The 24,323-nt window shown below is 34.3% G+C and overlaps 1 protein-coding gene across 1 annotated transcript in view; it reads right to left on the reverse strand.

Annotated features, from left to right (window-relative positions):
• The window catches only part of LOC150102567 (exportin-1-like), a 448,940-nt gene that overhangs the window by 234,309 nt on the left and 190,308 nt on the right, over window positions 1-24,323 (reverse strand). The window contains exon 13 of the mRNA XM_090399503.1: window positions 18,076-18,276. Coding sequence (XP_090255629.1) covers window positions 18,076-18,276 — 201 coding nt within the window. The remainder of the gene's footprint in view (window positions 1-18,075; window positions 18,277-24,323) is intronic.

Below are 24,323 nucleotides of genomic sequence, written 5' to 3' on the forward strand. Positions count from 1 at the left end.
CATTATTAATACATATATCTTTGATTAAATAATTAGATATTAGACAAAATTAAAGTAGTTATATGAATATTAAATTGTAAAATAAGTTGTTTACATTAAATAATATTTACAAGTCTAGCCTTTGTGATGGAAGAACATGTTGGATTCTGAACCAAATAATAATTACTCTAATCTCTATGTATTCAGAATCCAACAGCATAATTGTGGTCCTAAGAGTCTGTCAGGAATAAGATTGCCGTCATCTGAGAAGGCTTGTATGGACAAATAAAACTTCCTATATGAAGACCAAAGCATTTAATGATGGCTGTTCTTGACACTGAAACCTGTGTCCTGGAATAGTATGACCTTTGCAGTCCTTACGCTATAAAACCACAGGTCAATCAATCGATCAATCAATCCGATCCATATTTCACCGAACTATGCACACTGGACTGGTACTGGCAGTCACATGCCTATACGCAAGCCACCGATTTCTGTGAAGAACTGGAATGTTCGTCTACAGTGGTGGCAGGAATACTGTAACTGGATACCGAAAGATTGGAAAAAAAAGTCATGTGGTCCAATGAGTCATGGCACATGTTTTGTACTTTTGTAATGATGGCAGAAAGTTTAGGAGGAGCCTCCTGAAGCAATCAACCCAGCTTACCTTTTAAACACAAGTCAAGGTTCTGGAGGTGGTATCATAGTGTGGGGCATGTTCTGTTGATATGGAACAGTCCTCTGATATCGCTAGAAGGTTGGGTGCACCTCAAGGAATATCTGAATACTGTTGCTAATCAAGTCAATCCTACAATGTTGATTATTTTATCCAGCAAGTGATGGTTGTTTCATGGATGACTATGCTACTGTCCATCACACAAGAATTATTCAAGAGTGGTTCAGTGAGCAAGACTTCCACCATCTCCCCTGGCCATCACAAAGCCTGAATCTGAACCTCCATTGAGAAAGTATGGGATATGTTAGAAAAACAGATACTGGAACAAACCTATTCTGTCAAAACTAAGCAATTTAAATAACTGTCTGGTGTATGTTGTACACACAGATGCAATCCAACACCTTGTGGAATCTATGCCAAACTGCTGTAATTCAGGCTATAAGGTGGCCAGGCCTAAAATGGTATAAAAAAAAATTCTAATTCAGTGGCCAGTATGTGTATGACAAATAGATGAGAAATAATAATAATCCCAAACACAGGTGCAACAAGAAAAGATTCAAAATGCTATGTGAGATAAACCAAGCTATATAATTACTATTATGATAGTAATAATGTTAATAACAGTCGTAAATAATAATAATGATAATATTGGAGTCCACACCAGCTACCATACCTTCACTTAAACTCATTCAAGGCAGATGTACTTACAATTTCAACAGATAAGCAGTATCAATAACTCACTATTCTCAACTTCCACAGATACCCCATTGTTGTCTTTCTACTTTCAATATAATAAACAATTTCAACCAGTATCCCATAACACCCTTTAAGAAGCGTACAGGTTTCTGTCTTAACACATGCTTCCTTGTCTTGCTTATCAGTGTCTTCTGTCCATAAATCCACAAAATAAATCCACTTGTAAACATCAACGTTCATAAAATAGATTTTTAATTAAAATATACTAATTCTGCCGTACAAAACGATCACCGTGGACAGCACAAAAAAACCTGAGAGGGCTGCATGCAGCTCGCGGACCATTGGTTACTCATTACTGCGTGCGGCTCCCGAAATTTTTTTTAACAGATATAATTTTAAAAATGGCTCTTCAATCCAAAAATGTTGCCGACCCCTGCTTTAGACTATGTACTGATATCCCATTCCCTATTGCAAATTTTTTTCTAGTTATGCTACAATTCTAGACCTTCCTTCTCATACAACTTTGTCTCTTCATCCAATGTAGTTGATCTACTTTCCTTGACTATGCATTAGGTCTCACTAAAATTATTTATCTACTGTGCTCCATGTCACATACACCAGTTTTAAAGACCTGGTCAAAGTGAGTGATTATTTGAACAACTGCACCTGCTTCGGACATAGGCATGCCATCTGCATTCTCAAAAGTTATTAAACTTTCATTCCTTTATTTTCATTCAGGATAATGATAATTCTTTGGTTTGCCTTTAGCCTGCAAGGCCAATTTCTTTTCATATTCCAACTAGGCTTTCCACACAATATTCTTATCTGAAATGATCTTTATATATTTTGTAATTCCTATCATTCCTTATCCCAATGACATCTTTTTCACAACATCTACTTATGGATTCCCTGCTTAATAAGATGACACACCCATTTCACTTCCCCCTTATTTGTTCTTCGAGCTGTAGTTTAGAAATCGAAAAACTATTCAAGCATTTTTTTTTCTTTTTCCAGTGCTTCCAATGTAATGCCATTATCCTTTTCATTCATTAAGTTAATACCATGGGACAGAATATAGCATTTTCCTGTGTTTATGTCATGATTTTCAGCTCTTTAATTCAGCATATATCCTTTCCTAATTGCAAGATCTAATCACTTTGCTACTCCCCAGGTCACATCCTTAGATGAAACCTCTTCTGAAGTAATACTTAAATTAACACTCTTTGACCTCAGATTCTTTTGTTCACACGATTAAGAAAGGTGCACAAAGCCCAAGTAAGTCATTTTTTAGTTTTCTCTGTTATCCTATCAATATTTGGATATCTTAAGTAACCCATAACTAATATTCATTTAGTACCCATGAAGGTAATTTCAGAACACATTTCGCTGTCCCCATCAACTTAATAGCCAGGTCTGTAACACCTCAGCACTTATTTTTACTGTCTAGGTCTCCATACTAGACAAAAAACTCACTGCTGCAGAGAACATTATTACTATTATTATACATTTAGTTTAATCCTTTATCCAAGTGTAAGCAAACCAAGTTTGCACCTGAAGTATCTTCAGGTGCAAACCAAGGGGCAACTTGTGGCAAAGTTGGACTAAGTTCTCATCACTTTCCCTAGCATCCCATAATGCAAAAGCACATCTCCTTGCAGATGTATAATGTTATGCATTATGGGAAGGATACTACCCAGACCAGTTTCGACCTTTATTGAGGTCTCTTCAGTGGGAGCCAGACCCAGGTGATACCAAGTTTGATGCAATGAAGAACACGTATTTCCATATGCCAGTTGCCAAGAGGTGTCACACCTTATTATTAAATTACTTTGGATTAGAGAAAGATGTTGGTAGTTTTTTCCCACTTCATTAGACTATAAATTATACTTCAGGGGCAAACTTGGTTTGCTTACACTTGGATAAAGGATTAAACTAAATGTCTAATTTATAGTCTAACCAAGTGGGGAAAAACTTCCAACATATTACTATCATTGTTTTCAAGAGTTTCTAACCAAACTGGATTGAAGACAGATATCATTAGTAGTATACCCTCATCCCTTTGTCATTTCCTAAAAAAACTACCCTTTACACTTAATTCCAGTTACGATATATGACTGACACCAGAGTTTCCCTAATGTCAATAACTCTTAGGCCACAACACATGACAAACATGACATTTTTGTTTCTAATAATTCTGGCATTTGTATAGAGACATAACAAGTTACATGCTGACTTTTTCATACACTTGCATCTACCGGCTGCATGGTTCAGTTCAGCAGGATTTCCCCCCCCCCATAAAAAACACCCAAAACGTCTGATCCTGATGCACCAGTAGTCCACCCCTTCATCATATTCATAACCAATATCATAGAAATTTATATTGTTACCATTTTTGTATACCTTAGTGGCACTTACATATTCTCAATGTTTTCCCACAATAATTTCGTTTCTCTGACTATATGCAAGCTTATTCATATACTTACATCTACAGTTGTACTAAAGCTTTTTTTTTTCCCACTTAGGCGTACATTCAATTATATTCTTGTTAAATCCTTTATCTAAGGGTATAAACAAGAATATAATTTCTCTGCAACTTTAATTTAAATCTTCAGTGTGCTTTGTTCAACTGGGTGGCGTTCTCTTTCCTATCTCCCCTGCCCACTCTCTCACTCACTCACACACACACACAAAATGTGCACATCCACCAGATTCATAACAATGCTTGCTGCTTGCTGACATTTATATAATTATCATATTTGAATACCTTAGTCACAATTACAAATCTCAGTGTTCCACCTAGTTTCCATAACTATGCATTAGGTTTAACTCCAATAAATTATTTCTTTTTAATTAATGGAGTAAATTATTATTTACTCCAAAAAATGAATCAAAGTTAAACAGCTATAGAACAAGAACAGATATGAAATGTAGACTCAAACATTATTCAAGAAAAACAGTTTGAAAACAAGAACCAAACCTTCAGTGGTTTGGTTCAGAGATTCAGCGGTAACTATAAAGTAAACTGACTGAATCAGCCAGAGAGAAATATGGTGAAGTAATCTGCAAGGATAGAAAAATCAGAAGAACATCGTGGACTAAGGAACTTAAACATGAAGCCAAAGAAAAGATGAAAGCATATTGAAAATTCCTAGTCTAGTATGGAATACAAAGAAAAATGTAAGAAAGCAAAGCACTGTAGCTAAACAAAAGCCATGGGAAGGCATTGGTAAGAACATTGAAAATAAATATTGGGAAAGTGATAAAATATTCTGTATGCTATCGAAAAAGCACAGAAATGGAGAAAAGAGTAAAAGAAATTAGAGTTGATAAAGGGGACATGAAAACTGAGGATAAAGATATTCTTGATGTTTGGACTAATTACTTTGAAAGATTGCTAAATGAAACATGCAGTGACAGCAGCATGATGGCAGAAGACACTCAGTATGAAACTGATCTGGAATATATATCTGTACTTTAAGTATAAAAAGCTATAACAAATCTGAAATGTGGAAAAGAAGATGTAGTAGATGATATCTGACTAGAAATGCAAAAATATGGAGGTATAAAAGTTTTACAGTGGCTAACTGCATAATTCAGGAAGCCTGGTCAGAGGGTCGAATTCCAGATGACTGGAGTACAGCACTCATAGTACACATCTATATATATCTATCTATCTATCTATATCTATCTATCTATCCATATATATATATATACATATATATCTATCTATCTATCCATATATATATATATATATATATATATATATATATATAAAAGGGAATAAAACTGAATGTGAGAATTACAGAGGAAATTCACTACTGAGTGTTCCTGGTAAGATTTATGCAAGTATTCTTGAGAAATGGCTAAGAAAAATTGTAGAGCAGAAGCTTGGAGTAGGACAAGCTGGGTTCAGGCCAAACACCGGTTGTCAGAATCAGATTTTCGCTTTAAGACAAATAGCTGAGAAATAATGGGAATATAAAGATCTGTATTTAAGTTCTATAGATCTGGGAAAAAAAAAAAAAAAAAAAAAAAAAAAAAAAAAAAAAAAAGGGGGGGGGGGTGCTTAAGGGTCAAAGCTGTATAACTGAGAGGAGACCGCCACATACCCTTTAAAGGAATGCGGAGAACCAACCAGAGCTTCTGACCTAATGTCCAATCTTCACCTTCTCGTGATGCACCCTGTTGGGTATCTACTTGGATACTGAACGAACGAGGATGGGCTGGCAATTTGGGATTTAGCCGACCAAATTGTATTCTTATTGGTTAAACCAAAATAAAAAATTATGGTACAACATGACAAAATTTCATGCCGGCTGGGGCGTCGCCCGGTTAAACAAGGCCCACGTTGTTTTCGCCAGGGAACCAGGGTGAACAGTGAAAAGTCAGCTACTGGAACAAATCTGAAAACAAACCCCAACTCAACATCACCAGAGTTAAAGATCGGTACTATCAATGTAAAAAGCCTGAATGGCAAAGAAATGGAGCTAGCTGAGGATTTAGATAAGTACCAGATTGACATTATAGGGATGACTGAAACAAAAAAGACAAAAACTGGTGAGATCTTTTTGAGCAATAAATAAAAAATGTTATACTCAGGAAATGACAATCAAAGAAAAGAAGGAGAAGCCATAGTATTCAACACAAAAAAAGAGGCTAATCTTCTTGAATGGCAGGCAGTCTCGAGTAGAGTGATGTGGCAAATATCAGAATGGGGAATTGGACAATGAGACTTATTTGTGCCTATGGTCCCACAGAAGGTTCTACTAAGGTAGAAGTGGAGTGATTTTTTGATGCTTTTGAAAAAGCAACTGACATAATGAAAAAGGAAAAGTTGGTCCTTGTTGGGGATCTAATTAGCAGAGTATGAAATGATTGTCAGACACAAAAATATTTTGGGAAAATTTGGAGAAAAGAGCAAAGCTAATAATAATGGCAAATACCTGTTGGATTTCTGCTCAGGACATGACTGGTTATTACTAACACTATGTTCCAACATACAAATGTGCACAAATTCACATGGAGATAACAGGCAAGGAATAAGAAAAGTCTCATTGACTATGTTATTGTTGATAGTGATGTTTTCTCCCGGGTGCAGGACACCAGAGTGTACAGAGGATTTGAAATTGGAAGTGATCACTATTTAGTCTTGAGCAAGATAAAATTGAATTTCATATTGAAAAGAATAACATGTAAGAAAGTTTGAAAGCGAATGAAAGTTGAACAGCTCTCAGATGTGAACTGTAGACTAAAATACACAAAGATTATTGAAGAAAAAATGAATGAGTTTGAGAACAGGAACCAAACCTTGGAGATTCAGTGGAAAGCCTTCAAGAAAACCCTGATTGATTCAGCCAGAGAGGCATGTGGCGAGGTTGTCTGCAAGGATAGAAAAATCAGAACAACATGGTGGACACAGGAAGTTAAAGAGCCAGTGAAGGAAAAGAAGAAAGCATATCAAATGTTCCTGGCAAATAAGTCAGCTTGTGCTCTTACAGAATACAGAGACAAATGTAAGAAAGCGAAACACTGTGTAAAAATAGCTAAACAAAAGTCATGGGAGGACTTTGGCAAGAACATTGAAAATAAATATCAAGAAGGTGGCAAAATATTCTGGAGGTTGTTGAAGAAGCTTAGGAATGGAGGAAAGAGTGCTGTAAAAGGAGTTAGCGATGATAAAGGTGACATGAAAACAGGAGAAAAAGATATCCTTGAAGTATGGGATAATTACTTTGAAAATTTGCGAAATGAAACAAGTAGTGATAGCACAGTGGTAAAAACACTCAACAGGCATACAGTCAGGAAGACATATCCATACTTGAAGAAAAAGCCATCAAAGGATTGAAATGTGGAAAGGCAGCAGAAATAGATGATATTCGACCAGAAATGCTGAAATATGGTGGTATAAAAGTCTTACAGTGGCTGCACTGCATAATTCAGAAAGACTGGACAGAGGGACGAATTCCCGATGATTGGAGTAGAGCTCTAATAGTGCCCATATATAAAAAGGGAAATAAAACTGAATGTGAAAATTACAGCAGTATTTCCCTACTGAGGGTTCCTGGCAAGATCTATGCAAATATACTTGAGAAATGGTTGAGAAGAATTGTGGAAGAAAAGCTTGGTGAAGAACAAGCTGGATTCAGGCCAAATAGAGGCTGTCAAGATCAGATCTTCACTTTACGACAAATAGTTGAGAAAGCGTGGGAATATAACAAAGATCTGTATTTAAGTTTTGTCGATCTGGAAAAGGCATATGACAAGGTGCCAAGAGAGAAACTATTCAACACGCTACAGTTATATGGTGTCAATTGGGCATTATATCAAGCAATACTTAGTCTTTATTTGAGTTGTAAGTCAGCTGTTAGAATTGAAGGAAGTACAGGAAGATGGTTTAATGTTATATCTGGTGTAAGACAAGGATGTACATTATCTTCTCTGTTATTCATTATCTATATGGATCACATTATGAAGGAAAGTGGTATTAAACATGATATCAAAATTGGAGATGTTAATGTCAGCTCTTTGCTTTATGCGGACAAAGTTATACTTCTAAATAAATCCACTACAAGTTTACAAGATTCCCTGACTAAATTGAGTAACTGTTGTAATTGATATGGTATGAAGGTCAGTATTAAAAAGACAAAGACAATGAAAATAGACTGAATCATTGAAAATGTCAACTGTGTTATATATGGAGAACCTGTGGAACAAGTAAAACATTTCAGCTACTTAGGCACAATTTTTATTGAAGATTATGGTAAATTAAATATAGAAATAGACAACAGAATCAACGAAGCTGGTATGGTAGGAAGTGAATTGAATAAATTCGTACGGAATAAGAGAGAAATTAGTCGGAACATTAAATTAGGTATATACAAGACAGTGTTCAAACCAGTTTTAACTTGTGGATATGAGAGCTGGGTCAGAAGTAAAACACTTGACCAAAGACTAGAGACCGCAGATATGAGAGTCCTGAGAAAGATTATAGGCACGAACAGATGGCATCAATGGCAATATCATAATAAAAATGAGGATATTACGAAAGAACTTGACAATGTCAGCATCCAGAAATGTATTAGTAGAGCTAATCTCAGCTGGTATGGTCACTTGAACAGAATGGGCGAGAAAAGGTTAGCAAAACAAGTGTTCTCTGCCAGGTTGGCAAGAAAACGACCAAGAATAAGACCAAGATATAGGTGGATTGATATGGTACAAAGTGCCTTAGATGACAGAAATATAAGATCTGATAATGTTGGAGTCTTGACAAGTAACAGACTGATTTGAAGGACAATTGTAGATAGGAAGTTAGTAATGACATAAATTTTTCATGTAGTAGTTGAAAGTTCATTTTTCACTTGGTTAGAGTATAATAAATTTAGTTTAATCCTTTATCCAAGTGTGAGCAAACAAAGTTTGCACCTGAAAGTATCTTCAGGACTGGGTTAAGGTGGTACAACACCAGGACAACTCGTTGCAAAGGTGGAGCAAGCTATCAACACTCCTGTGTCAGTATCTCCTATAATGCAAAACACATCTCCTTGCGGATATGTCTAATGTTATGCATTAAGGGAAGGGCCACTACCCAGACTAGTTTCGACCTTTATTGAGGTTTCTTCAGTGGGAGCCAGGCCCAAGTTGAGATACCAGGCATAAGCATTAGCAGGTCATCTCTACCTCCACTTTGTGAAGAAAAGTGGCATTAAACCAGATATCAAAATCAGGTGTTAATCTCAGCTCAATACTTTATGCCGATGATGGTGTTCTACTTTCAAATAAAATCAGGACAAATCTGCATGAATCCATGTCCAAATTGAATAACTTCTGTAATAAATTTGGTATGAAAAAGTTTAGCTATTAGGCACAATTTTTATTAAAGATGGCACATTAAATTTGGAAATAGACACCAGAATTAACAAAGTTGGTATGGTAGGAAGTCAACTGAATACATTTATATGGAATAAAAGAGTAGTCAAAATGCTAAACTATACAAGACAGCGTTCATACCAATTTTAACTTGCGGATCTGAAAGCTGGGTTAGAAATAAAACACTTGATCAAAAATTAGAGATCTCTGATATGAGTTTCTCTGAAAGATTAGTGGACTGAGCAGATGACATCAGTGGCAGTATCACATTCAAAATGAGGATATTAGGAAAGAATTTGGCATTGTTAGCATTCAGGAAATGTGTTAGTAAAGCTAATCTCAGGTGTTATAACCTCTTAAACAGAATGGGAGAGGAAAGATTAGCTAAACATTTTTTTTTTATTTTTTTTTTTTGCCAGAATGGCAGGAAAAAAGACAAATAGCTGACTATTTGTCTTTTTTTTTTCTTTCTATTTGTCTGAATTTGATGATGATGAATTTACTCAGCTACATTAAATAAATACATAATTAAATAAATTTAATGACTAGAAGCTGAGAGATGCCAAAATAGAAAAATACTAATTATTATTAGAGATCACAAATAGTTTCATCTTCTAAAAAGACTTGATCAGGTGCATAACATGAAATGAGAAACACAAAAACATACATTACAAGATATGCATAAATGAACTTGCAAACACATGAGCATGATCTCATGTATGCTAAAGAGTGACAATCAGATAGGTTATAGCTAAGGTATTAAGTTGGATTGGATTGAGGGGAATATCTGTTGATTCCACAATTCTTCTCTCCAGCCCATTGTAGCTTCTAAAAATATTTTCTGATTTGTTCGAGATCACTGGATGAGTGAGAGAATTTTCATCTTTAGATTCAGCAGAATTAAGAACTGAATTATATGTTGTGCTGACTCTAGTCTTGCTACATGTGGTGTCACTCATATGTTCTTCCATACACAACTCAATGGATTTTTCTGTCTAACCAAAATAGGACAACATTGCAGTTATACTGAAGATGGTGAACTCCAAGATACTTTAGGCTGTCATGTTTTAGTTTATATGTACCAAGTATGGTAAGGAGTTTGTATAGAGAAGTGTGGATTTTTAAAATTGCTTGAGAATTTTAGCTAACATTGGTGAAACAAAGCTGATATACAGTATAGATGTGAAGCCTTTTACATCATACCATCTTCAGTACAGTCAGCAGGTGGATTAAATTGTAGCTTATGAACAGTCTGTTTAGGATACCAGTTTTTTTTTTGAAAGGTTATAAGAAGGAACTGTAGTGATCTCTTAGGCTAATAGAGATCATCAAAAGTTAGTTCTCTGGTGATCTATCACTTTCGTGGTAGAGATCACCAAAGAATTAACTTTACCAAGATGTAAATTAACACAAATGCAGTCCATGTCCAAATATTGCAATTCAATAAATTTATCCATATACAGATAGTCCTCGATATGTGACGACTCGACTTATGACGGCCAAAAATTATTATTAAAAATTCTCTAATTTAACTTTGCCACCAGCATATACATACATATATCACATTGCTTTTGTATACGCATTGCCATTAGTCGACAAGCAAAGCCTATCACCAATTTCTTAATTTTGTATTTATATGTGCTAATAAATAATTTATAAATGTTTATTTAAGTTTAAACATTTTAACCATTTTAAGTGAAATTGAAACCTAATTTATGAAAATATTATAACAGAAATCAAACAAATCAAGATCTCCTTCTTCAGAAAGAGATTCTGAAGAAGGAGCTTCTGAAGTAAGTCCTCGACTTACCGTCAGAATCGACTTACAACGGAGACGTTGGAACAGAACTCCCGTTGTAAGTCGAGGACTACCTGTATATATATATATATATATATTCATACTTTTATATACTGACTGAGATCCGAGAATTAGAACAAACAATTAAATTTATTAAATATGCAACATGTTTCATCAGAGTGGCCAACTTCTTCAGGTGTGAGAGAACAGAAGCCAATAAAAACACTATAAAGAAACATTGAGTCACTATAAAACTATAAATTCGACTATAAATCACAGTTAACTTTGAACTCAAAGTTAACTGTGGTTTATAGTCCAATATATTCGAAATATAGTCGAACCACGGTTAACTTTGAGTTCAAAGTTAACTGTGGTTTATAGTCGAATTTATAGTTTTATAGTGACTCAATGTTTCTTTATAGTGTTTTTATTGGCTTTCTATGTTCTCTCACGCCTGAAGAAGTCGGCCACTCCGATGAAACATGTTGCATATTTAATAAATTTAATTGTTTGTTCTAATTCTCGGATCTCAATCAGTATATAAAAGTATGAACATATCCCAATTCCGAGTTAATACAACAAATCATCATATATTGAGGTATTACACACACAAAGGTTAATTATTATTTACTTTGTTTTGCAAACAAATCTCAATCTCTCTCTCTCTCTCTTTCCATCTCGCAATATCAAGTAATCATAAATGCCCACATGCATAGAGAGATTATAGCATGACATGTAATTCCTTCCATATCATAGTATGAAAGAGTGGTGAAAGAATGCACCGTCCAGAACCCATTTCTAGAAAATTTATATAACAATGGCATTTACATGGATTAATCCTCTATCTTTCTGAGCACTCTGGCATTCAACAAATTCTTAAATGATTCTTAATGCACTTTTACATCATTGATCAAGACTCGAAAAAGCAGTTCATTTAATATAAAATACAACTGAATTGAGATGTGTATATGTGTGCATGCATCTCAAATATAATTATACAATTATATTTGAGTAGTGGCCCTTCCCTTAATGCATAACATTAGACATATCCGCAAGGAGATGTGTTTTGCATTATAGGAGATACTGAGACAGGAGTGTTGATAGCTTGCTCCACCTTTGCAACGAGTTGCCCTGGTGTTGTACCACCTTAACCCAGTCCTGAAGATACTTTCAGGTGCAAACTTTGTTTGCTCACACTTAAATCTCAATTAAACAATAATTATTCATCTATGAGTAAATATGTGGTAACAACAAGACACATTTTCACTATGCAGTAAGCATGCATGGAAATATATTAACCACAGTTGAGAGAACCTTCGACACTGCTGTGCATGGCAGAAGGCGAATCCATTCCGATAATAGGGTAATCAATCAGTCTTGTGGGATGAGTGTTTAGTATTGTTAGTAGAACAGTCAAAAAAATTTTATATTTTATTTTATTATGCAAAACCTCCAGGAGTCCAACGACTCATCGATGGAGGGTATCTACTCGACACCTCTCCTTCTCCACCACTACAACCGCAACTACCTTCATCAACTACACCAATGCTATCTACCACCAACCACCACTACTATTTTCACAGACAATCAACAAACATCCATGCCCATGGCGGAATTCGAAACCCACAGCTTTTTGGTTGGAGAGGGGGACATGCTAACCACTCAGCCAACCAGGCCGGCATATAGTATTAACAAAATTTTGAAAAAGATATAAAATAAATTAAGAAAAACATTATAAGTGTAATTTATGTCGAAGAAAATTTTGTATAAAAAAATAATTATACAGAAAAACAGAAATTTTTTCAAATGCACTTAGCCATTCTAAAATTGCAGTTGAGAACTAAGACACTTAACTGATTAATTATTTATGACTTGTGACTCTTAACAAAACCATGCATAAAATTTTGAAGAAAAAAAAAAGCCTTTCAATCTTGATAGTCATCTGAATCAGAGTTGGAATCACCATCACTTTCACTTACATTAATGACCAAATCACATAATTCCGTCTGTCCCAATACATATTTTCCAATGAGGCGACATCAGAGCAATATTTTCTGCAGTTTTGAACACTTTTAATCACCTGTTCTGAAATCTTAAAAGTTTTGACGTATCAATATCTGCACTGATGTTTGCAATGACGAATGAAATTCTACACTTCTGCCCAACCACACTCAATAGCATTAATATCACAATGATGCGGTGGTAGTCTCAATGCTAGGAACCCATGTTCTTTGAGCATTGTGTCGAATTTAAATTGTTTAATTTTGGTAGAGCTTCTTTTGAACAAATTGAGCAATTCAATTTTTTGCAAATCTGGGAAATGAGAATGTTATTTGTAGAGAGCCAATTCATGACGACTTGCTCCCTATTAGAACAATTTGGAACTTTCTTTATTTGAATGGAGTGACATGGAGCATTATCAGTTATAACAACTGCATTTTTAGGAAAGTTTGGAATCAGTTTTTTTTTCTGCTCACTTTTCAAAGATCATAGAATTCATTTGCCCATTATAATCTCCTATTGTTGAATTGGCTTTGTAAAATAAATTTCAATTTGTTAAAAACCCTATTTTTCCACCTGCACAGAAAATTATTATTATGTGTCATGAGGCATGCCCAGTTTGTAACACTACATATTCTTTAGATTGCAAACATTTTCCAAAAGTTAAATTACTGTTAATCCAAGATTCATCTAGATACACAATGGTCTTTTCTCCTCCCTGAAACGTTGTATTGCTCTCAACCACTGCATTCTAGATAAAACTATATCACTTTGCTACATGATAAGTTTCCTTTTATTCTGTGACAAAATCTATATATAAAACAATTTCATGAAGAATTTTCCTTAAAGTTTCTCTTTTCCAATGAAAATTAATTTTTTCTTTCAGCACAGGAATCAAATTAGGACACTTTGCACATTTTACTCACTGATGTATAATTCACAAATAGTTCTTCTTATAACATCTAAATCAAAATTATTCAACACTGTGTTTTTGATGGTTTTCTTTGTATGGAACTTTTTAAGAGATTTAAATTTTAGGTTATCTTCACCCTTTTCATTCCCTATGAATCCTTTTAATAGTCGACTCTGAGGCACCCATAATTTCACATGCAAGTTTTGTGGTCTGAGAAAATGGAACAAGGAGACTGTCTTCTAACGATTCTTTTTTGCAGAATGTCAGCACATTATGCAATAGTCTTTTCCATGTGCTATTGAAAGGTTTAATGGATCCCATGCCATCAAGAGAACTTGATGGTATGGGATCCATTATACCAATAAATACGAAAAAATCAGAGTAAAAAAAAAGTGACAACAAATCAAGCTAGTACATGACAGACAATAAAGTATACAGGTAACCCTCGTATAACGCAGTCTGCAAATTGCAGTAACCCTTGTTCCAAAGTTGATTTTGGAAATTACACAACACAGTTTTGACAAAAACACAGTCTAGAAATTGTAGTAACCCTTTATCTTTTCATATTTTTTCACCGTGCAACTTAAAAATCAAATTTTATCTTCGTTAAATTTGTGTCTGCCTGCATCACTCAGGTAGTTATAAGTAGCGAATTTATATTAGGGGAAACATGCTTTAGCACGCATGTAAGTCAATTGTACGCCTTATAAAGTGTTTATTGTTGAAAATTATCTTTGTTTTCTACCAGGAAAGCCCATTAAAAATTATAAGTGTGTTATCTCAAGCTGAGCACTTCATTTTCTGGTGAGTTACATACATAATTCATATGTAATGATTTTTTATGTAAAAAAATTATTTTTATAGTAATGGCCACAAATTGCACTGAAAGAAAAAAAATGAATATTGAAAAGAAAATTCGTCTCGAAGAAAAAAAAAATTAAAATGATGGATCGGTTGAAAAATGGAGAAAAACCAGTTGTTGTATGGACTTTGAATTTAAATAAATTAGCAATTCAAACAATCAAACATAATGAACATAAAATCCGAGAAAGTGTTTATTGCCGGGTCAATGGTAAGTGCAAAGCTCGTTGCTCTTGTACGCAATTTTCTAAGAAAAAAAAATGAAGAAATCTCTAATGATTTGGAAAGAAGATGCACTCAAAAGAAAATTCCTTTGGATGTAAATCTTATTAACCCCTTAATGTACCAACTAAAAATCAGAAAGCGGTCGTTTTTCTGCCAATTTTTTGGGCGAGGGTGAGTTGCTGGATCAAATTCATCATTATTTGAAAAATAATGATGAATCTGTGCAAACGCAAATGAAATAGCTGATACACGCCGTTGGCAACTTTTCTCGGCTCAAAGGAAACAGGCATAAGATTGTCTAGCATCTATATTCGGTTGTATTTATATGTGAAACCAAAATTCAAAATCAATTTTGGTGCAATAAACAAAAGGTGTGACAAAGACGTCTTTGTATGCTAAGGGGTTAAACAAAAAATTCTCAAAGTTTATAAACATTTAAAATGCAGACCAGGTGTTCAATGCTGATGAATCCGGGTTATATTGCAAAAAAATGCCAAAACGCACCTATATTTCGAAAAATGAAAGATCAGCTCCTTGATTCAAAGTTTCCAAAGACAGAATTACTCGACTGTTTTGTAGTAATGCATCAGGTGATTACATGACAAAACTGATGTTTATTAATCGATCCTCAAATCCACGTGCTATGAAAGATTAAAATATGCACTTATTTTTATTTTACCTAAAACATTTATGCATTACGTGCAATGAAGCTTAATTACACTTTGTAATTTTTATAATTTTATACTATGTATTTGTGTCATACTTTATGTTTTCTTAACTTACATGAATTACCTGAATTAAATAAAAATATTTTTTGTTGGATATGTCATTGTTGTTTATATAATTTTTTTATTTTTTTAAAACAATTTCGGAACCTAACGCTACTTTTTGTATGTGATCTGAGTCTTGAATAATGCGATTTATATAACGCGGCATTTCTGTGGAACCTAACATCTGCGTTATATGAGGGTTACCTGTACATGATTTTGTGTGTTGGAGATGAATTCTACATCTCTTAATCCTTTCTCCCATTCAACATGAATTTACTTTTCTTGCCACTCTGCCAGCTATGGTTCTCCCAACTGTGGGCCTTAGTGCACCTTTCAAGGGGCCAAATTTAGGTGGCAGCAAAACTCATTTGATTTATTCAAACTTCATTCTTGTAGAAGAATGAAGTTTAAATAAATCAATCAATTTTTTTTTTCTACAAAAAAAAAAAAAAAAAAAAAGTTTTTGTGCTCATCATTTAGCATTTTCAGGACACACCGTGTACAATTGTTGTAGCTAAGATTATTACTGATAACCATCACTGCTAGTTTTCCCATACCAACCATCTTGTTTCTCATTACTGCCACTGCAAGTCACCTGCTTCGAAACTTGTATCTGACCTCGGTTTCGCCACTCAAAGTGGCTAACCCAGCATCTAAAATGTGCTCACATTGACTGCATCACCTTCATACACATTTTTCACAGAGTTATGATTTTCCATCAGTCTCACTTCTTCCACAGTATGAAATTCAATTATCACTCTCTGCTTCTTATGTGCATCTGCAGCAGTCATGATTTTGAAGTACTGTATGATTGCAGCACAAATCACTGGGCAGAAATAGAGTACTGTCCACTCAATGATGTGAGAAGCATTTTGCTGTACTCATATTGTCAAAAATAAATAAATAAATAAAATAAAAATAATAACAATGCATTACTTTCCTTTTGCTCCTTGTAACTTATTGCATCACCCATAACTGTCAATTGTTGGATACTTATGTGCATGTAACATATCAATTTGTAATAATGGCTATTCCCCCCCCCCCCATAAATATGCAAATCATGTACAAGAAGTTATATAGAGATGATTAATTATTGGTTACTTATATAACGAAATTCAGATTCTTTTCTTTTTTTTAAGGTACAGTGGTATCTCGCTAATCCAAAATGTGGTTTGAAAGAAAAAGAGTTTTATTTATTACATATTATTATTTTGTGTACTATTATTTTGCCTCCAAACTGTACTCGATTATTGCAACCAATGGATCAGACCAAAATACAATCCATTAAATTAAAAGATCGTAAAGAACTGCTTTTAAATGTAATTTCCCAAAATTATGACATTACCACATCAATAAAAAATATAAATTTGAAGGATGTAGCATTCTCAGTTGCTGCTGCTTGGGAAGCAATTCGAGCGTCATGGAAAAAACTGCGGCCTTCTAGAATTTACCAAGATAACGACAGTGATATACAAAAAGAGGAAATTCAAAATGTGCATAATTTAGTTAAAAATATAAATCCAGATATTTCACAAACAGATATTAAGGAATGGATTACAGGTAGAACCGAAAGTGAATTCGGAATCAAATCAGATGTTGAAATTATAAACATGACGATACAGAATGAATTAGAAGACAATGACGACGATAAAGAACTCGAAGAAAAAAAAAAGTAAAACATAGAGGGGCAGTTGACAGTTTTAGTATGTCTATAGAATAGGCTAAGCAGAATGATACACCATTCCACAAAATTTTATTGCTAATGCAGCCCTGAGAAAAGTTTAGTTTCCAAAAAGCAAAAGAAAATCAGCGACTTTTTTAGAGAAATATAAAAAAAAAAATTTTTTTTTCTGTGTTATTTTGTGAATTTTTTTTTTCTTTGTTGTGTACAAAGAAAGGGATATTGTTTATGCAAACTAACTTATGTACTGACTTATGCAATTTTATTAAATCAGAATTTTTTCTATCAGTTACTTCATTTATTTAAAGAATTAAATTGATGTACCATTAGAATCTGATTATTTTTGTCTTAAAAACTAGTTATTGTCGTCTCTTGGGGAAAAATTCACTAATCCGAACGATCACAGTTTTTATTAGTACGGATTAGTGAGATACTACTGTATACTGATTTTGCAAGATGTGTTTATTAAACTTCTTGAGACTGTGGAACCTTACATAAAAGCATCTCTACCAATATAACTTGAGGTTTGATAACATTAAAAAAATGACTATCATATATATTTTTATGAGATATAACAATATTAAAAATTGAAATGCTGATGTCTTTTACCTTGGTCAAAACTGGTTGATAAAGCTGTCTTCTTAAAGGAACTACAGAATTAGGACCTCTTGGTGGAATCAGACAAGTTGGAACACTACTAAAAGGACTCTCTCTATAGAGTTCAGCTGCCAATGCATTCCAATATTCCAAGCAAATTTTAAAAATTTCGACTTCTTCTACTTCTGATATAAGAAGCAAATAATGTAGCGCCTATAAATTAAAATGATTCAATTCATTCATTATGGCTAAATGGATGACAGGATGCTAATATGTACTTATGGAATAAGATTACAAATCAAAGAAACAAGCCTTCCCCCCCCCTTTCTATTTTCAAGAATTTCTTTACATACCTCAGATCAAGAGCTTCCATAGCTCAGTCAGTATGCAGGAAGCCCTTTGGTCAGAAATACCTGGTTTGATTCCCATCAGTGACATGAGGAACCTTTATCTGATCTCTTTCAACTAAAGGTGAGTTAGTCGGTCTCATATTGAGGTAGGGTTTTTCTTTCACCCAGAAACTCAGGTTTTCGTTCCCCAGAACAGGCAAACCGGCCCTGTGAATACATGCTTCTACAGACATCGGACACTCCAGGAATAAGGAGTAACCAACCTAAGTTAAGGGATAATTAATCCCGTATTATTTTACAGCCGGGTATGAAACTCGGAGATGAAATCTAAGAGTTTCATGCTGAAGAACTATCAGCGAGTGCAAGCATAAGTCATCATTTGGGTAGTACAACACTATAGCAACTCGTGTTAAAGGTGGAGCAAGCTCCGTCATTATCCTTAATATTTTCTGATAACGTAAAACGCAGCTCCTAGGAGATGTATTACTGTTTTACATTATGAGGAGAGGTCACTACCCAGACCGGTTTCGATCTTTTTTGAGGTCTCATCAGTGAGTAGGTAGACCTGGAATACCAAGGTTTAAGTGAACCGAACTTATATATACTCCTACTAACGAATTGCCAGACCAGTGTAGATCTACACTGGTATTCCAGGTGTACCTGATGAGATCTCAAAAAAGGTCGAAGTTTCGTATTTTTTGTATATAATTTTGTTTTGTTTTTGTTATTAATAATTTTATTTTAACAAATATATACCGTATTTGCCAGCTTATAAGACGCACTCCCTTTTTTGTACACATTTTTTAGGGAAAAAACTTTATCACTGAATATTATAATGAATTTACAGTATTTCAAATATAAGTAATAAATAGGTCTACTTTCAACAAATACCTAGTCTAACTAGGAAACAGTACCGACCTTTTAATCTTCTTCGTCAAAACTAGAAATTCATCTCCACAGTTAAATAAGAGACACTTGAAACCTCTTCTAAATCAGAATCTGAGTTCTCATACAACTTACTGTCCTCTGTGCCATCCAATTCATTACTAATGCCACACTTCTTAAATGATTTAACCACTGTCTCAGTTTTCACAGCATCCCATGAAGCTTTGACCCACTCAACAAATTTGCGAAATACTAGGCCTCTTCCTTCTTCCTGATGGCATAACCCCAAAATCTGAAGACTGCATCCAGCAGTCTTCTGGATGCAGTGTTCCACTTCTCCTTCATAAATCACTTAAATGGTTTATTAATACAGATATCTAAACGTTGATATCTCCTGGATAAACCTACTGGAATTACAACTGAGTTTTCAATTCCGAGAACTTTTTTTTAACATCTTCTGTTCTGTGAGAACGAAACTGGTCCCATACTAGCAGGGCAGGCTTCTTCAACAATTCGCCAGAGTGCCTAGACCAAATGTTATCTATCCATAACTGGAATACTAGAATGTATTCCAGTAACTGGAATACATAACTAACGTAACTGAAATGCTCTCACACACCACAAGGAAGCAAGAAAGAAATCAAGTAACTCGGAACAGAGAAAATTTCCAGAAATGAAAGTAATAAAAAACTGAGTATCGGCGTATAAGATGCACCCTGTTTTTCAGACCTATTTTCAAAGAAAAAATGTGTGTCTTATACGCTGGCAAATATGGTATATAATATTATATATATATATATATATATATATAATAATGTTACACATACTTCATGTGCATATTTTTTGACTGCACAGAACATAACTTTGTACCTTCCATTAAAGTTGATTTCGTTTTACACCAATTCAGTTTACGCCCGTTTTTTTCAGGAACTGAAGTGTGAGGTGTAAACCAAGGGCTACCTGTAGTTTGTTTTATACAGCTGTCTGAAGCAAAAGCGTTGTTTGTATCCCTTGAAATGGATAACATTGAGTATCGTGCGGTTATAAAATTCTTTGTAAAAGAAGGTTTAACAGCAAAAGAAATTCATTTGAAGTTCATAAAAGTTTATGGGCACTCTTCTCTTTCGTTTTTGACAATTAAGTAATGGGCTATTGAGTTTAAATGTGGCCATACCAGCCTTGAAGATGATCCACATGAAGGGCATCCAAAAAAGTGTAACAACACCAGAAATCATTGATCAAGTGTATTGGACAACCAGCGAGTCCAAGTGCATGAAATTGCTAAGAATATAGGCATTTCAAAAGAACATGTAGGATAAGTGCTTGGAGCATTTTAACAAGAATAAAACTGATTTTGTGCATTGTTTTATTACTATGGATGAGACTTGGATTCACCATTACACACCAGAATCTAAACATTGGACAGAAGCCAGTTGTTCAGTGCCAAAGATATTACATATTTCTATGTTGAAGTTCCTGGTTTCAGATCACCTGCATTTTTTTAAAAAAAAGTATCCAGTGTTAACTGCCTAGATTTTCTTTTTCTTTCTTTAAGGAGTTTAGTGTAAGGTCGAACAGATGTGATTACACTCCTTTTTACATTCCCACTCCGTTCCCAATCGTGGTCCATTTGGCAGAGTTCATCAGTCAATGTCTCTATGCTTGCAAGGATATGCTGTAAATCGGCCATTTTTATATCTCTCAGAGGACCACCTTCGTTTTCTTTCTCCTACTTTGGATGTTGACTTAATTGTTAAGCTAATTCTTTTAAGTCTTAATTGGAAAGCAGTTTATCATGGCCCTCTAAGACTTCTGTCACATCTTCAGCTGTAATATCGTCCAATCCCACCTCTCGTGTAAGCTTGGTAACATCTTCAATAACATTCTACTCTTGCTCTAATTCCTCGAAGTCATGCATAAATGCTGGAAGAGGTTTTCGCAATGTTGCTTTTAAACACTTTGCTGACGCTTCATTCCAAGCTGCCTTAATGTTGTAAATGCCCTTCAAAATATCGAATGACCACCAATAATCTTTAATAGTTTTCCCTGAAGTGTCCAAGACTCTTACCATTTCCATAAATGTTATATAAAGGTAATAGGCTTTGAAGATTGATATAATCCCCTGGTCCATCGGTTGCAAAAGCAATGTATCTGGGAGCATGTAAACAACCTTGATATACAATGATATTCTTACTTCAGCAAGGTTTTGAGGATGTCCAGGGGCATTATCCAAGAGAAGCAATGCCGTGGCTGGCAAATCATTTTCTTTACAGAAGTGAAGCACAATAGGACAAAAATAATTTGTGTACCCATCTATAAAAACGTCTTGTGTAACCCAAGCTTTCTTTTCTCATTTCCAATAGACTGGCAACATGGCTTTTAGATCCTTGAATGCGTGTAGTGTTTGTAAATGGTACTCCAACATTGGTTAAACTTCAAAGTTCCGTAGACATTTGTACCCAACAAAAGTGTAAGTTTATCTTTTGCAGCTTTAAAACCTGGAGTGGAAAGTTCTTCACAGTGTTGGATTCTGAATATATAGAGATTTGAGTAATTAATATTTGCTTCAGAATCCAACATGATCTTCCATCACATAAGCAAAACTTGTAAATATTATTTAATATAAATCACTTGTTTATAAATTAATATTCATATAACTACCTTTAAGTTTTATTAAAATTATCTAATCAAACATATCTATTAACAGTGAAACGACTCTGTATTAAAATATTATTAAGTTTATTTTATTTATTGCTATGTTAATATTGTAAGAATTTGTATCCAACATTTTAACTGCGTATTAATTGAAGTGTAAATATTCCTTATTTGTTCCTGTATGTAGAGGTATAACGTTGTACAATGCCTCAGTTTTATTATATTTTGTTTTGGTTGTCATGGAGACGTATGTAAAATAGCTGGCACAAGTTTAGAACAGAGCGTGGCAGATTGGTATTGAAAGGCTGGAAAGTATTTTAGTAGAAGTAGAGCACAAGAACAATTTCGGCGGGAAGAAGGGATATATAAGCTAAGAACGGAGAAACGATTCATTCGGATGGAATCGGAGGAGATTGATTCAGGGAATCAGAGTGCGATAACAGCGAGTCACTCAAGTAGCTAATTAAAGTTTACTAGTCGAGGAGCGAGTTAGCTAGTAAGTTGTAGAACAACAAATAAAGCAATGGAAAATAGCAAGGTGACAACTGGATGACTAGCTATACTTTAGTTGGCATTTGAATTCAGGACTGACTTTGCAGGGACACACGGAAACCTGAAGCTTAGCATGGAGTAACTAAGAGAATAAGTAGAGGCAGCAAGGTTGAATTTAAACGATAGCTGTGTTAAGAGATATAGTGCCTAAAAGATTAATTAAATGCCAGAAGTATAGGCAATTGTGCGTAAAAACTTCAAGTTAAAGAATTACTGTGTGTTACCTTAGTTCAAGAGTTATTAGTATAATACTAAATTGGTTAAGTGATGTCAAAGATAGTACAAGCCTTTTGATCTGAGCAAAAACGTTTAACTATGTGAATTGCGACCATTAATTTATTCTGTTATTATTCCTAAGAAGATTTGTTTTAATGAGTGTTGTTAATTATTTTAAGTGTATATACAGTTATGAGAAATGTTCGTATATAAGTAGATGAACAAGGAAGATTATCGGTAAGAATCATCCAATTATTGATATTCCTATGCGAAGATATGTGTGTGTTTCTTCCTAGAATATCCCTATATTAACAGTAACTATTGCGGAGATTAGCTGGAGTATGGATTTAAGAGTGTGTACTTGTGAAGAAGTGTTACTGCCCTTTTATTGTATTTAGAACTTAAGTAACTATGAGATATTAATGTAATTGATCACTAAGGAACTTTATGACATTGAACTTAATTAAATAATTAAATGAACTTTGTGAAGGCTGTATTTCAGACAACAGATTAACCATTGCCTGAGATAGTATGACTGTATTACCATATGAGCTAAAATGTTTATAATACCATATTCAGTGATTTAAACTAAAGTGTATAAATTGTAAGCCTAAATTAAACGTTTGTTTTGTTGATCTAAAGTTGTATTTTGCCTGAATCTCTTTTACTGTACCATTCATAAAATATTCAAACCAAAGCGGGTGAATTACATAAGTTAAATAAACTCGCCCTATATACATAATAATAACATATTAAGGGGAAATAGTTGAGACTTGGTTTTACTTCAATTCTTGGACTAATTTAGATATAGAGTGGCACAGTCAATAAATACAAATTTTCTCTATATTTGGATTAGAAATCAACTAGCAACTTTTTTTTTTTTTTTTTTTTTTTTTTTTTGTTTAAGAACATCGTAGTGACAAAATGACTGATTCAAAGTATGGGTTAAGATGAAATAGGATCCAACAACAGGAAATGAAGGTGCATGATGGCAATTTTTTCTAGTAGAGCCCAGTCTCATCAACATTAAAAATGAGATCAGGAGGATAACTTCCTTGTTCTATAGTCTTGAAATTCATTAGGAAAAGCAGCTACTGCTGCAACATCTGCACTTGCCGTCTCACCAGATAATTTGACACTATGGCACTTAATTCGAGACCAAAATCTCACGAACCAACCTTTGTTTCCTAAAAATGTTTCTTTGCTTTCTCAGTTATAACAGAGCCTGCATCAGAGGAATGTTTTTCTGATTCAAGTCATCCACCCATAATGATAATAATTTTTCCATTTTTTCATGAAGTTTACTCCTGCTATAACTTACGTGTTTTGCACTTAGTACTGCCATAGATTGTTGCGCAGACTATTTTATTCTATCTGCATTTTTCATAGTTGTAGTAACAGTCAATGGAGGTAAGTTCGTACTTCTAGAGACACTGGCACGTGTCTGCCCATCTTCCATTCTTCGAATCACCTACATCTTCTTTTCAAGTGTGATTGATTTCCGCACCTTCTTAACACCAAGTTCTGCTAACTTTTCTACACTTCTTTTATTAGACATGGTATATAATTACATCATCATCATCAAATTCCTGCCGTGTACCC

Source organism: Typopeltis vanoorti, chromosome 10 (genome assembly GCF_054136105.1).
Source record: "Typopeltis vanoorti isolate ZY-2024b chromosome 10, IOZ_Tvanoo_1.0, whole genome shotgun sequence".
Taxonomy (NCBI): Eukaryota; Metazoa; Arthropoda; class Arachnida; order Uropygi; family Thelyphonidae; genus Typopeltis; species Typopeltis vanoorti.